Below are 16,577 nucleotides of genomic sequence, written 5' to 3'. Positions count from 1 at the left end.
CTTTAGACATCCCATCCTATGCATTTTTGGTGTCTTGTTTCCTATCATAAATGGGGATCCTCTGCTGCTTCTGTCCTCACTTGCACTGACGGCCACATTGACCCACTTCCTTCGTGCCTGCTGACAAGTGTTTAAATTCCTCCCCTTTCCATCTCTGTAATCTCCTTACAACCCTTCTAGAAACATCATTCTATTCTAGTCTGAGGGACATCCCCAAATCACACTATTCCGGGCGAGCGCGCTTTTAACTGACAAAACTTAACTGAAGTCCCTTACCTTCCTTTTCACCCCCTTAAAATCCAGCTAACAGTTTCTCCACTAACCCCTCTCTTCTCCTAATATGTCATATTTTAATTGATGACGCCCTGGGGACGTTTTACAACATTAAAGGCGCTACACTGATGGAAATAGTAGTGGAATTCAACGGCTGATAAATTGCTGTCTCTTTTATTTGCGTTGCGTGGGCGGGTCTTTCCGTGTTTGGTTGTATATGTGTGTGGACTCATTGTGCGGGAGACGCGGGAGGGATTTTCCTGTTCTGGGTTGCCTGCAACTTCTGGCGTCCGATGTCTTGCCATTGTGTGTCTGTGTGCGTGTATTTGCTTGTGCAACCCTTTGCATTGAGTGCTGGGGGAGGGGGGTGGGGGGGGTCGGAGGGGCTGCAGTGGCGTTGAGTGCTGTCGCTGGTACCTCTATTAATGGCGGCCTCTCCAACAGAGCAAGCAGATCGCCGGCTCATCCGCAGAGTCAGGTCCAAGAGCGATACGCCCTACCTCGCCGAGGCTAGAATATCCCTCAACGTGGAAACAGGTACTGACCGAAACAATGCAGCAAGCCGAGCGACGTGCATTAAATCCGCTGACGTTATAGTGAAGAGAAGGAATCGTCTTTGTGTGTGCTTTGGGTATAGAAGCTGTTTGAAGGAGGTACAATTTTCCCGCTGCTGCTATTTATTGTTGGATGAGATGCGTTTTATGACTTGAATTGCACCTTTTTATTTTTTCTGTGTGGACTTTTACCTAAAGGCGAGTGGTTAGTGGGCGCCAAGCGCTGATGGAGGTGAGGATCGCTTGTTTATTTCTTTGTCCCGCTCAAGATGTCATTGGGAGGCAGATGTGCCGAAGTTACCCGGAGCCGAGCCACTGGGTGGCTGCGCTGCGGATGCACATCCGCCGTCAGCCTCGCCTGCATCAGCACCCGACCCGTCCTCGGGCATTAGCTGTGTGGCCAAGACTGACCGCAGCAGACTTCCTGCAGCTTGCTAGGCAAGGAGGATTGTTAACCTACCGTGTCAATTTTATTATCACTGAGAAATCCAAATGGCTTCCCAAGTACATCTCCATAACTCGCGGTCAGTGTTTTTGTTTCTGGAATTGGAGGAGATAGATTCGAACGTGAGCTGAAATTTGAGAGTTTACTGTCGTTTTAGAGTTTAGTTGCTTTGTTACCATGCCAGGTATACCTTAAGTATCTAATGTACTACACTGCAGTTATAATGGTAAATAAGGACATTACGAAGAAGTTAAATAATCTGTGTCTATTTAATTGGAAGGAGAAATAGAAAATTTGGAAATAGTGGGGGTGGGTGGTGGGGGGGAGACAACAGTCCGGAAACGATTGAGACACGAAAGACATTAGGACTAGTTTTTGTTAGATTAGCAGTGGAGACATTCTTGGGACTAAACTGCAGTAATTCCCCAGCACCTGATGATCTGAAGCCTATAGTTATGAGCCTGGAAGATGACAACTATAATGGTACTATATAAGAAAGAGTGCTGATTTGGAGGGGGGGGGGGGTTGGAGAATGGAGTTCTACAGATCACATAACCTGACATCAGGATACAAGAAGCCGTTGTAATTATTACAAAGGAAGATGTAACACAGTACACCTCGTCTTACCAACACCAAATTTACCTGTAGACTGTGCTTATGGACAAGTGTTCTGGAGACGGACAGGATGAATTTACTAGCTGCGGCGGGGCTGCAGGTATCTTCTACCACGTGGCAATTCAGTTTCCAGACACATTTTCCAACTGGGTTATGATTAGCTTCCGGAAATAGAACCTTGCTGTCATGTGGGGGGTCTCTACGCTTCAAAATCAATAATAGGACCTGGTGGAGTCAACATGGATCTATGAAAAGGAAATCATGTCTGGAAAATTTCTTTCTGAAGTTACATATAGCAGAATAGAATGTGACCTTTGATGATATATCAGAAGGCCTTTGATAAGGTTCCATGTGTGAACTTTGAACTTTGATATGAGGTTATTGATAATATTAATTACTGGGATGGACTGAAGTCTGGTTCAATGATTTTTGGGATGAGAGACCGTGACTGATGGGGTGGCCACAAAGATGAGGGCTATGGCAGCCTCTGTTTTAGTATTTGTATCACCAATTTGAGTAGGTAGGAAACAATTTCAAGGTCTAGTGTAATTAAACTGCAGGGAAATAATCCATGGGAAAACTTAAAATTATCTGTGCGTGATGACCTTTATTCTTGTTCAGTTGATATTTTACAAACTATTGCTTTTAAGCCCATAATGTTGCACACTGAATTATGGTTGTACAATATGTGCTTCAAGTGGAAGTTTTGAATGATTGTTCTGTTGTACAGATTAGGATGTTAACATTAGAGGGTGTAGAAGTGGGTTTGGGAAAGTGGTGTATGCTTTTCCTTCTTTTATTTAATCATGGTTAGTTGCTGATGGATTTGAGGTGAAATGTTAACTTACTACTGACTGGAAAATGCCCAGTGCAGAAGGTTCTTCAGGTCTTTTTGGCTTTCTGCAAAAGTTAGCAACAGGGCAAGAGAGATGATGTTTGTACTTACGTAACTTGAGAAGGAGTTAAAATTAAAGCCAGTATATCAGTGGGAATGTAAACCAGATGAAAAACATTTAAATGAAAAGACAATTGACAAAACTATTGGGCACATAGAAAAAGACCTTTAGTCATTGTGACAGTAAAAGCATAGTTGAAAGAGAAGATAAATTTTACTTAACACAGTTAGTGAATTGAATTCCTTTTTACTATTTTTGGTCAACCAATTCTTTAATGACAACAGGAGTGAATCTGCAGATGCTGGAAATAAATAAAAACACAAAATGCTGGCAGAACTCAGCAGGCCAGACAGCATCCATGGGAGGAGGTAGTGACGACGTTTTGGCCGAAACCCTTCATCAGGAGCGAAGTAACATGGGATGGTCGAGGGGGGATAAGAAATGGGGGAGGGATGAAGTAGAGAGCTGGGAAGTGATAGGCTGAAGGGAAATGGGCTAGGAGGAAGATGGAGAATTATGGGAAATAAAAGAGAAAGAAAGGTAGGGCTGGGGGGAAAAAGAGAGAGAAAGAGAACCAGACTAAAATTATAGATAGGGATGGGGTAAGGGGGGGGCAGAGATATCAACGGAGGTCTGTGAGTTGAATGTTCATGCCAGCAGGTAGGAGGCTACCTAGGTGGGAGATAAGGTATTGCTCCATCAATCTGCGTGTGGCCTCATCTTGACGGTAGAGGAGGCCATGGACAGACATATCGGAGTGGGAGTGGTCTGTGGAATTGAAGTGTGTGGCCACAGGGAGATCCCGCCACTGCTGGAGGACTGAGCGCCGGTGTCTGTGGAATTGAAGTGTGTGGCCACAGGGAGATCCTGCCACTGCTGGAGGACTGAGCGCCGGTCATTCTTTAATGACTTTATCATCTGTAATGGTTGCACTTGCTTACTTTTCCATGGAACAGAACTGACCTTGTAATTAACGTTGCAGACTTTATAAATTCATCTGATTGCTGCAAAGACAATGATGCACACACTTCAATTGTATCTGTAAGTGTGTGGGGGACTAATTACTGTTACAAATGATTCACAGAAATGATATTTTGAATGACATTTTGAGCATTCTAGCAGTTTTTCTTTGCATTCTCTTTTACAGATAACTATTATACTGTGAATATTAGTTGCTATTATGAGATGCATTTTATATTTGAAAGTACACTTTGAGGCAAATGATAAATACCCGCAATTTTATTGAATGAATTGCCATCATCCATTAACTGCTCCACTTATTTGCATCCACATCATATCTTAATGGAAATTTTATAATGCAATAAATACAATTTACAGTGGTCTATTTTTAAACAACTATCTGAACAAAATGTTTCTATTGTGCAAGTGTGATTTTTACTTAAAAGCAACCATTACTTGAATTTATAAAAGAAAGCTTGTTACAGGAAGTTTTATCTCATTTATACAGCTTGCGGAGTGTGGATTTTGCACAATTTTTGTTTAGAAATATTTCAAGTAGGTGCTTAAAATGAAGAAAATACAAATTACCTTTTTGTTCTTTGTTCAAACCTCATAACAGTGAAGAAAAACAAAAAAAAGGACGCAGGGCAGGATCGGAGGAAGCATTTAAAGAGGTTGCAAATCCAGGTGAACACTTTTAATTTACCTCTCGAGTTACCTTTAACTTTAGTCATCTTTAAAAGTCTCCTGTCCATCCTGCCCTCCTTCCTATTTTACATCACTCCAATTTTAAGGAGATGTAATTGTTAAATTGTTTTACAATTGTTTTAAGGAGATTTGTTTCTATTTCCTCTCAACTGGTCAGAACCAGCGCAATATTTTCATGGAATTATTTATCTATTATTTATCTCAGTATATCACATTGTCATGTGAGCACAGAATGTCTATACTATATAGGAACAGATTTTTTTTAACCCTTTTCTCTGTTACTGAAGTTTAAATATGCAACTTAGTAATTCAGCTGGTATTCCTTAAACAAATAACTTTATACTGAGGTTTTGTTTTAAAGCTACAAATATCAATATTTACAGAAAAGATGTAGAAACATAGAAACATAGAAAATAGGTGCAGGAGTAGGCCATTCGGCTCTTCGAGCCTGCACCGCCATTCAGTATGATCATGGCTGATCATCCATCTCAGAACCCTGTACCTGCTTTCTCTCCATACCCTCGATCCCTTTAGCCACAATGGCCATATCTAACTTGGTAAATAAGGTTGAAAGAGTACTGAAAAAATTTACAAGAGGACCTGAGTTATAAGGAAAGATTTAGTAGGTTAAGACTTGATTCCCTGGAATGTAGAAGATTGAGCAGTGATTTGCTAGAGGTATAGATAGAATAAATATAAGCAGGCTTTTTCCACTGAGGTTGAATGGAACTACAAGTAGAAGTCATGGGTTAAGGGTGAAAGATGAAAGTTTAAAGGAACAGGAGGAGAAACTTCACTCAGGGTCGTGAGTGTGTGGAAGGAGTTGTGAGCACAAGTGGTAGATACGAGCTCGATTTCAACACTGAAGAGAAGTTTCGATACTTACTTGGAAGGGAAATGGAGTGCTATGGTCCCAATGCAGGTCAATGGGAGCAGGCATTTTAAATGGTTCAGCATGGACTAGTTCGGCTGATGGGCCTTTTTCTGTGCTGTGCTTTTCTATGATTCTATGAATCTTACTGATGTGACAAATCATTTAACCAAATCTGCTGTTAAGGCTAACTACTAAACTGTTAGCTGGTATATACAAATGTTTCTTAGATAGTCTGGGAGAATATAGGTTCTTGAGTGCAATTGGCTAGATCAAACCCTCTGGCCTCAGCTTGAGTGCATTTACTCCAGTTTGTCTGACATTCCACGTGCCTCTTCACTGCAGTGTCTGCCAGTGCAGGTGCATGATCATTCCTGATTTGCCATCTGTATTGTAGTTCTTTGTTGTTAACTTGACTGAGGCCACAGTTTGTTGTTGATGACATGGATTACTAGTCCACTAGACTAGTGAGCACGTTAGAAATAGATCAGTAAAAGGCATTTTGTTTGCTGCTTCATTCATTATGATTGCGCCTGTTTCACACTAACTCCATCTCCTCCAATTCGTTTTATACCTAAAAACGCTCTTGCTCATGTCCTGTAAATTGTCAGTCATTGGCCAATTAAATGGAGGACTACAATGTTCCATCGCTTTCTGGTTGATGAAATTGCATCTACATCCTGAATGGCTGACATATTATTTTAGACCATAAGGTATTGGAGCAGAAGTAGGCCCATTGAGTCTGCTCCACCATTCTATCATGGCTGATTTATTATCCTTCTCAACTCCATTTTCCTGCTTTCCCCCAGTAACATTTGATGCCCTGATTAATCAAGAACTTATCAACCTCTGTCTTAAATAAACCCAATGACTTGACCTGCACAGCTAAATCTGGGGATGAATTACACAGATTTACCACTATTTTGGCTAAAGAAGTTCTTTCTTATCACTGTTCTAAATAGATGTCCCTAAATTCTGAGGCTGTGCGCTCTGGACCTAGACTTCCCCATGATAGGAAACATCCTCTCCCCATCCACTCTATCTTGGTCTTTCAATATTCGATAGGTTTCAATGAGATCCCCTTCATTCTTCTGAACTCCAGTGAGTACAGGCCCAGAGCCATCAAATTAACTTGGATAAGTTGGTTAAGTCACCGGGACCAGACAAGATGTACCCCAAGCTATTGTGGGAGGTGAGGGAGGAGATTGCTGAGCTTCTGGCGATGATCTTTGCATCTTCAATGGGGATGTGAAAGGTTGTAGATGTTGATCCCTTATTCAAGAAAGGGAGTTGTGAAAGCTCAGGAAACTATAGACCAGTGATTCTTACTTCAGTGGTTGGTAAGTTGATGGTGAAGATCCTGAGAGGCAGGATTTATGAACATTTGGAGACGCATAGTATGATCAGGAATAGTCAACATGGCTTTGTCAAAGGCAGGTCGTGCCTTACGAGCCTGATTGAATTTTTTGAGGATGTAACTAAACACACATGATGAAGGCAGAGCAGTAGATGTAGTGTATATGGATTTCAGCAAGGCATTTGATAAGATACCCTATTCAAGGTTTATTGAGAAGGTAAGGAGGCATGGGATCCAAGGGGATCCTTGTGGATCCAGAATTGGTTTGCCCACAGAAGGCAAAGAGTGGTTGTAGATGGGTCATATTCTGCATGGAGGTTGGTGACCAGTGGTGTGCCTCAGGAATCTGTTCTGGGACCCCTACTCTTTGTGATTTTTATATTTATCTGGATATACCTGGATGAGGAAGTGGAGGGCTAGGTTATTAAATTTTCTGATTACACAAAGGTTGGGGGATGTTGTGAGTAGTGTGGAGAGTTGTCAGAGGTTACAGTGGGGACATTGATAGGATGCAAAACTGTGCTGAGAAGTGGCAGATGGAGTTCAACCGAGATAAGTGTGAGGTGGTTCATTTTGATAGGTCAAATATAATGGTAGAGTACAGTATTAATGGTAAGACTCTTGGCAGTGTGGAGGATCAGAGGGATCTTGGGGTCTGAGTCCATAGGACACTCAAAGCTGTTGTGCAGGTTGACTCTGTGATTAAGAAGGCATATGGTGCATTGGCCTTCATCAATCGTGGGATTGAGTTTAGGAGCTGAGAGGTAATGTTGCAGCTGCATAGGACCCTGGTCAGACCCCACTTGGAGTACTGTGCTCAGTTCTGGTCGCCTCACTAAAGGAAGGATGTGGAAACCATAGAAATGGTGCAGAGGAGATTTACAAGGATGTTGCCTGGATTGAGGAGCATGCTTTATGAGAACAGATTGAGTGAACTCGGCCTTTTCTCCTTGGAGAGATGGAGGATGAGAGGTGACCTGATAGAAGTGAATAAGATGAAGAGAGGCATTGATCGTGTAGATAGTCAGAGGCTTCTTCCCAGGGCTGAAGTGGCTAGCACAAGAGGGCACAGTTTTAATGTGCTTGGAATTAGGTACAGAGGATATGTCAGGGGTAAGTTTTTTTTTTATGCAGAGAGTGGTGAGTGCGTGGAATGGGCAGTGAGTGGTGGCAGTGGTGGAGGCAGAAATGATAGGGTCTTTTAAGAGACTCCTGGATGGGTACATGGAGCTTGGAAAAATGGGGGCTATGGGTAAGCCTAGGTATTTCTGAGGTAAGGACATGTTTGGCACAGCTTTGTGGGCTAAAGGGCCTGTAATGTCTGTAGGTTTTCAATGTTATATGTTTCTATGTAAACTAGTCAATAATAAAAAGAGTGTACCAAAAGGGTTTTTCAGATATAAAGAGTAAAAGGGAGAGAAAAATGGATTTTGGACCACTGGATAATAACACTGGAGAGGCAGTAATGGGGGACAAATAAATGGCGGACAAATTGAATAACTATTTTGCTTCAGTCTTCACTGTGGAAGACACTAGTAATATGCCAGAAAAGTGAGAGTGACAGGGAGGCAGATGTGAGTGTAGTTGCTATTACTCAGGAGAAGGTGTCTGGGAAGCTGAAAAGTCTGAAGGTAGATAAGTCAGATGGATGACACCTCAGGATTCTGAAAGAGGTATATATAGAGACTGTGGAGGCATTAGTAGTGATCTTTCAAGAATCACTCGATTCTGGAATGGTTCCCAATGACTGGAAAATTGGAAATGTCATTCCACTCTTTAAGGAGGAAAGAAGGCAGAAGAAAGAACATTATAGGCCTGACTTCAGTGGTTGGAAAGATGTTAAAGTCAATTGTTGAGGATAAGGTTTCAGAGTACTTGGAGGCACATGATAAAATAGGCCAAAGTCAGCATGGTTTTTTAAAGGGGAAATCTTGCCTGACAAATCGGTTGGAATTCATTGAAGAACTAACTGGCAGGTTAGACAAAGGTGAGTCAGTGGATGTTGGTTATTTGGTTTTTCAGAAGCCCTTTGACAAGGTGCCACACATCAGGCTACTTAACAAGATAAGAGCCCATGGTATTACAGGAAAGGTACCAGCATGAATAGAAGATTGGCTATCTGGCTGGAGGCAATGAGTCAGAATAAAAGGGGCCTTTTTTTTTGCTTAGCTGCTGGTGACTGTGGTGTGTGTTGGAAGGAGTCTGTATTGGGACCACTTCTTTTTACATTATATGTCAATGATTTGGATGTGAGAATTGATGGCTTTGCAGCCAGGTTTGTGAACAATATGAAGATGTGGAGAGGCAGATAGCATTGAGAAAGGTTTTAGAGAGATTGGGCGAATGGGCAAAGAAGTGGTAGATGGAATATAATGTAGGGAAGTGAATGGCCATGCATTTTGGCAGAAGGAATAAAGGTGTGGGCCATTTTGTAAATGGGGAGAAAATTCAAAAAATCAGAGCTGCAAAGGGACTTGGGAGTCCTCACAGGATTTCTTAAAGGTTAACTTGCAAGTTGAGTCAGTGGTAAGGAAGCCAAATGTAATGTTAGTATTCATTTCAAGAGGACTAGAACACAAAAGTAAGGATGTAATGCTGAAGTTTATAAAGCATTGATCAGAATGCACTTGTAGTATTGTGAGTAGTATTGGGCCCCTTATCGCAGAAAGGACACGTTGGACACTGGAGAGGATCCAGAGGAGGTTCACAAGAATGATCCTCGGATTGAAAGCATTAACATATGAGGAGCATTTAGAAACATAGAAACACAGAAAACCTACAGCACAATACAGGCCCTTCGGCCCACAAAACTGTGCCGAACATGTCCTTACTTAGGGTTACTCATAGATCTCTATTTTTTTCAGGATCTTCTCCATCAATTTAGCAACCACTGAAGTAAGACTCACTTGTCTATAATTTCCTCGGCTATCTCTACTCCCTTCCTTGAATAAAGGAGCAACATCCGCAATGGAATAGTCCTGAAAGGTCTCGGCCCAAAACGTCAACAGTGCTTCTCCCTATAGATGCTGCCTGGCCTGCTGTGTTCCACCGGCATTTTGTCTGTGTTGTTTGCATTTCCAGCATCTGCAGATTTCCTCATGTTTGCCCTTATTCTATATACTGTGTCCATTAAGTATAACACCTTCAGTCCTGTATTCATCACCCTTTTTGATTTTGGCCTCCCTGTTATACTTTAACTCATCCCACTGACTGCATTTCTGCTCTATCATCTGCCTGTTCTTCCTCACAGTCTCACTACACACTGCTTCTAGTTGTAGACCAAAAGCAACCTCCTCAGCCCTATCACTCCAGTTCCCATCCCCTTGCTGAATTAGTTTAAACCCTCTCTAACAGCTTTAGCAAACCTGCCCACAAGTATATTGATCCCATTCAGGTTCAGGTGTAACCCATCCTTTTTGTACAGGTCATACCTTCCCCTCTAAAGATCCCAATCATCCAGAAGTCTGAAATGGTGCCCTCTGCATCAATTCTCCAGTCACACATTCAGTTGCCAAATCATCCTGTTCTTACCCTCACTGGCCCATGGCACAGGCAGCGATCCAGAGATTACTACCCTGGAGGTCCTGTTTTTTGGCTTTCTGCCTAACTCCCTATGTCTTCCTTCCCTTTTCTACCTATGTCATTGGTACCAATATGTACGATGAGTTCCAGTGCTGTACTCTCCTTCTTTAGAATGCTGTGGACCCAATTTGAGTCATTCCTGACCTTGGCACCTGGGAGGCAACATACCATTTGGGTATCTCTTTTATGACCACAGAGTCAGTTTTCTGCTCCTCTAGTTATGGAATCCCCTATCACTACTGCACTCCTCTTCTCCTCCATTCCCTTCTGAGCCACAGAGGCAGAATCAATGTCAGAGACTTGGTTGCTGCGCTTTCACCTGGTAGGTTAAACCGCACCCCCAACAGTATCCAAGGTCGTGTACTTATTGGGGGAAATGGACATGGGGTACACTGTACTGGCCGTCTCTTCCTGTTCCCTCTCTGACAGTCACTTAGGTACCGGCCTCCTGTTACTTAAGGGTAATTACCTCCCTGTAGCTCTTATCTATCACCTCCTCCTCATTTGGCCGTATAAGCTGAAGGTTATCGGGGTTCCTTAGCAGGGTCTCTAAGGAGCTGCAGCTTGATGTATTTCATGCAAGTGTAGTTATCAGGGAGAGCAGAGCAGCTCAGAAGATGAAACATGCAGCAGCATGTGAACACCATTAGGGCATGGTCTGATGTAGCAAGTAGCATTTGTATCGTATCAATACCAGGCTTTGTTATGTTTAAGTGGGGGCATCTAGCTTTGTTCCAACACCGTTTAGTAGCATTTACACTGAGATCACCACAGTCTAGAAACTTAACTGGAACAGCAAGAGCAAGTCAAAGGCTGCATTGGCCAGTTACCACAAGTATCCACCATCTATGTTTAACACACCAAGACCCTGGATTCCTGTGCTTCCTCTGTTACACCATTCCCAACACACTCTGAGCCTCAGATCCCACACTTGAAATTTAGTTCACTGGAAAATATATAATTTTACAGTTCAGCATCATTACATTCAAAGGATGTTGGAGGTTCAGTAGGAAAATCTGCAGATCTGACACCAAGGTCCTGAGTGTGCAGCGTTATGAGAGTTTTACTCAACAGCAGATTTCCTTCACATTGATAAAGGGTTTTAAAACAAAAATCTAAAAATTTGAATGCAAACTTTGCTGATAGGGTGAGCTTTGAACTTGCGTTTCTAAATTAATTGTCTTTAGCTCCGAGGTTCTATTCCAGCTACCAATATGCTGATCTGAGGCCTCCGTTGGTCAGCAGTGACCATGGATATTGTATCCTAGCTGTCTAGATATGCAAGCCTGGGTGGTACAACATGGACAGCAAGTTGTTGCCCATGTATCAAGCTCCCTCTCTCCACGCATCTGATGAACCCAAAGAAACAGCAGAGACCAATACAGTTTGGTACCAGCAGTGTCACAGAAGTTACCAGTCAGCATTGAACTCAAGGTAGGACTACTTTAGGGACTCCACTCCAGATTTTTCCCTCAGGTTTTACTCCGGAAGTCTATCCCATGAGTGGGTGTAGCCGCAAGGCGGCAGAGATTTGTGGTCAGAGTTTTCCTTCTAGGTGAGCTGCCAGCCATGGTTGACGAGCCCCATCTGCCCAAAGCGACTGGTTTTAAGCTGCCAGTAATCCACCATTGCCCCTTCTCCTATCAGTAGAAATGGTTCCCCCGGGCTTAGTAGCTAAGCAACATGTGAAGGCCAGGAGCTGGACTTGATTGTCAGAGGCTATTTGACCCACATTTAATTGAGAGCATTTAATAGGTAGTGGGAGCTTGTTCCTATTACTACCCCTGGTTATAACAACCTTAAAGAACCTGTTACATACCACACCAATAAACTGCCACATCACTATACCACCTGGATTGATGCAGGTCAGGTAACCACAATGTGGGGATCAGCAGCAAATTAATGACCATGTCGCTAATAACCAAAAACCGTAAATGAATTGGAGAAAACGTTCTTGTTCTACAACCACTGGAAGTTGTCTTCTGTGGCATCCTACTCAGCTGGTAACCTGACTTCAAATTGTTGCATAATCTCTTCAGTTTAAACAAAAGCAGGCACAATTCTTCTTGATTTTGTATTTCATTGTTTCAGCAAACACTGTTCAAGTTACTTTGTGTCTTTCTATTGTATCTTTAAAGTTAAATCACAGCTGAGGTTTTGTGAAACTCTATCTGATCTGGTTTCTCATGGGACTTCTCAATATATCAGGCGTCTGTTAGAGGAATAATCACACTGCAAACCAACCTGGATCATTGGAGCATACTTTAGTGCTTGCTGATCAATAAGCCTGCAGTTATACTACATTTCTGTTCTGAGGCCAGCAGCTATGAAGTGCATAGCTATGAAGCCATGCATAGCTGGCATGGGAGTTCTTATTACAGGCTGTTGGTGAGAGGACGTTTGCAGACCCTGTTACACAGTGGCAGAGTTACTACCTCACTGCTCCTGCAGTCCTGAGCTCCAGTGTTGTCTGTTCTCCCTGTGATCGTGTGATTTTCCTTAGGTGCTCTGATTCCCTCCCTCATCCCAGTGATGTCCAGGTTTGAGTGTTGCAGAGCATTAAGGTGAACTAAGCCTCCCAAGCTTTGCTTATGGCTTGTAGAATACTGAAACATTGTGTGATTTGTAGAAACCATCATCAGCTAGTAACTGTCAGTACTGAAGAGATTCAGGATTCAGATTTTTTTTTTATCACAGGTACATTGAAACATAGAGTGAAATGTGTCATTTGTGTTAACAACCAACACACCTGAGGATGTGAAGGGGCAGCCTGCAAGTGCTGTTACACATTCCAGCACCAGCATGGAATGCCCATTATGCTCAGCAGAACCACACAGAACACAACAACAAAACAATGCTCATTCTTCTCTCACATTCACCTACCCATGCACCTACTCAGTCCTCCAACCCCAGCACGTGTCCTCACCCTGCAGCATCCAGCAGACTCAAACTCACAGACACTGGGCCTCCTACTTCTCCAGTGGATTTGTAGATATTCACAGATTAGGGGCTCTGGCCAGCAGGCCTTGACTTCTGAACTTCTTGGGCTGATCCTTAGCTTTGATGGCAGGACCCACCCATCATCAAACACTAGGCTGCAAACTCTGGAAATCAAAAGCAACAAAAAAAAGTATTGGTTTTATATCCTGATGATGGAACCCCAAACACTAGGCTTTGAATGCTGGTCTCATTGATTCACATGCCAGGGGATTATTGGACCTCTTTCCTCCTTCCTGCATGATATTCCTTCTCCAGAACCTGCCAAGATCTCGTTTACAGGGTCTCTAAGGAGCTGCAGCTTGATGCATTTCATACAGGTGTGGTTATCAGGGAGAGCAGAGCACCTCAGAAGATGAAACATGCAGCAGTGTGTGAACACCATTAGGGCATGGTCTGATGTAGCAAGTAGCATTTGTATCGTATCAATACCAGGTGGGAGAGGGTGCACCAACCTTCATCCATGCTGGTTTGCTGGCCCGTCAATTGACCATGGATGTCCAACATCATTGGTTTCATCATTGGCCTTCAGATATTGAATGGATGCTTGGACTGAGGCCTGATGTCTGAATTCCCCCACATCCCTGTCCCTAACACAAACATGACCCCTAACTCCCCTCTCTGTCCCCAAAATCATCCCTACAAACCTAAAATTCTTCTAAAAGGCAACAAAATCTGAGCCACGACCTCAATAGAGACTGCAACTCAGTGCCATCTTAACTTCAACCCTCTGTAAATTATGCAGGTTCTACAAAACCTCTGAATTACTTGGCTGAAATTATACCTGTAGTGGGTTTGAGTGTGTGGGTTTCATTACTCATACTTTATCTTGAAATGAATATTGAATTAGTCATAGAGCTGTAAAACTTTCTACTGCCTCTCCAACTTTGCACATAAACATTTTAGTTTAATTTTTCAATGTAATATGAATGAAAAAAATTGATTTTACTTAGTCTGGGTTGCATTTTCATGTGCTTGGTGTAATTGGACACGGGACTTTTGGTTGTGATCTACCTTGGAATGTCTAACCTTTGTTGCATCTGATGTGCATGTGATGGTATCTTTGTTGGCACCACGCCTTCAATTGTCATTGACTAGATTTGGACAGGAGAGCCACTGTTGCATGGGAGTCACAAGGAAAGGGGGCCTGCTGAGGTTACCAGCAAGGTTGGGCTTGAGAGCTTCTGCTCTGACATCAATGCCTGACACACAGCACTGTTCCACCTCTTTTACACTGTTCACATTATTTGCCAAAAGTTTTCAAAGCTTTTCTGTTTTATGTACCACAGTGCAAGGAGCAACCACCCCTGCCTTGCTGATGATGCCCCAGATCACTGTGGCCTGTGCAGGACTCGATGAAAGTTGAGGACACAGTAGGTTGACTCCCTAGCCCTAATGGCAGCCAGTTATGGAGAAGGTCCACAGCTGGTGTGAAGAGAGTTTCTTTAAAGTTCGATGCTACTCTCTGTAATGAGTGCAGTGACTAATGTGGTTGTTGGGAACTTCGCAAGTAGCACCCCAATCTCAAGGGGCTGAATAGTCTGAATGCTCCCATTTTGGGGAGATACAGCACAGGTAGCGGTCCTTCTGCCAATTGCCCATGCTGACCAAGATGCCCATGTAAGCTACACCTGTGTTTGTTCCCTACCCATCAAAGCCTTTTCTATCAATGTACCTGTCCAAGAGTTTTTTTTTGTTAACAGTGTTTTATGCTGCAGCAGATTGAAGTGACTTTAATTAACATAAAGCAGACAGGTAATTAACCGAAAAACCAATCATGGATTAGAAATACACTAGCCACAGAAAATCCTTATGTATTTCAATTGGACACACCAAGCCTTTGTCTCTTTGTAGGGGGAACATCAGCTTACCAAAGTACATATTTCATTGAAAGTAGTGTCACAGGTAGACAGGGTGGTGAAGAAAATGTTTGACATACTAGCCTTGGTCAGTCAGAGTACCAAGTATAGGAGCTGGGATGTTAAGATCCAGTTGTTCAAGACATTGGTAGTACTGCAACTGGAGTACTGTGTACAGTTTTGATAACCCTGTTAAAGGAAAGACATCATTAAAGAGGGCAGAGCATGTTTATGAGGATACTGGCAGGATTTGAGGGCTTGAATTATGGGGAGAGGTTGGGCAGGCTAGGTCTTCTTGAAATGTAGGAGGTTGAAGGGTAACCTTACAAAGAAATATAAAATCATACGTAGATGGGGGATAATGCATATATTCATTTTGCTAGGTTTGAGGTGAGAGATTAAGGTGCCTTCCTCCCTCCAAATCTTCGGTACTACTCCTGTGGACAACAAGGACATAAAGATCCTAGCCAGAGGCTCAGTAATCTCTTCCCTTGCCTCATGGAGCAGCCTGGGGAATATTCCGTCAAGCCCCAGGGACTTATCCTTCTTAATGTATTTTAACAACTCCAACACCTCTTCTCCCTTAATATCAACATACTCCGGAACATCAACCTCACTCATATTATCCTCACCATCATCAAGTTCCCTCTCATTGGTGAATACCAAAGGGAAGTATTCATTGAGGACCTTGCTCACTTCCACAGCCTCCAGGCACATCTTCCCACCTTTATCTGTAATCGGTCCTATCTTCACTCCTATCAACCTTTTGTTCTTCACATAATTGAAGAATGCCTTGGGGTTTTCCTTTACCCTACTCGCCAAGGCCTTCTCATGCCCCCTTCTTGCTCTCCTCAGCCCCTTCTTAAGCTCCTTTTTTTTGCTACCCTATATTCCACAATAGACCCATCTGATCCTTGCTTCCTAAACCTCATGTATGCTGCCTTCTTCCACCTGACTAGATTTTCCACCTCACTTGTCACTCATGGTTCCTTCACCCTACCATTCTTTACCTTCCTTACCAGAACAAATTTATCCCTAATATCCTGCAAAAGATCCCTAAACATTGACCACATGTCCATAGTATATTTCCCTGCAAAAACATCATCCCAATTCACACTCACAAGTTCTAGCCTTATAGCCTCATAATTTGCCCTTCCCCAATTAAAAATTTTCCTTTCCTCTCTGATTCTATCCTTTTCCATGATAATGTTAAAGGCCAGGGAGCGGTGGTCACTGTCCCCCAGATGCTCACCCATATGAAGCCCTCCCTCCTGCACCAACTCCTTAGCCACATATTTAGCTGCATTATCTTCCTATTTCTAGCCTCACCAGCACGTGGCATGGGTATCAATCCTGAGATTGCAACCCTGGAGGTCCTCTCCTTCAACTTTGCACCTATCTCCCTAAATTCTCTTTGCAGGATCTCCTCCTTCTTCCTTTCCATGTCATTGATCCCTACA

The 16,577-nt window shown here is 42.9% G+C and overlaps 1 protein-coding gene across 3 annotated transcripts in view; it reads left to right on the top strand.

The window, feature by feature from the left end:
* The first annotated feature begins 674 nt into the window (after positions 1-674).
* Positions 675-16,577, top strand: part of phactr1 (phosphatase and actin regulator 1) — a 474,929-nt gene continuing 459,026 nt past the window's right edge. The window contains exons 1-2 of one of the 3 annotated variants that reach the window (XM_073023902.1): positions 769-810; positions 4,363-4,430. Coding sequence is in view for 1 of the 3 variants with exons in the window: in XM_073023899.1 (XP_072880000.1) it covers positions 699-810 (112 nt within the window). In the remaining 2 variants the exon portion in view is untranslated. Of the gene's footprint in view, positions 811-1,040; positions 1,060-4,362; positions 4,431-16,577 lie in introns of those variants that run through there. The other 2 variants (XM_073023899.1, XM_073023903.1) reach the window with 2 other exon arrangements.

This window comes from Hemitrygon akajei, chromosome 20 (genome assembly GCF_048418815.1).
Source record: "Hemitrygon akajei chromosome 20, sHemAka1.3, whole genome shotgun sequence".
Taxonomy (NCBI): domain Eukaryota; kingdom Metazoa; phylum Chordata; class Chondrichthyes; order Myliobatiformes; family Dasyatidae; genus Hemitrygon; species Hemitrygon akajei.
The sequence above is the reverse complement of the archived record's forward strand: the minus strand, read 5'-3'. Positions and strand labels throughout refer to the sequence as shown.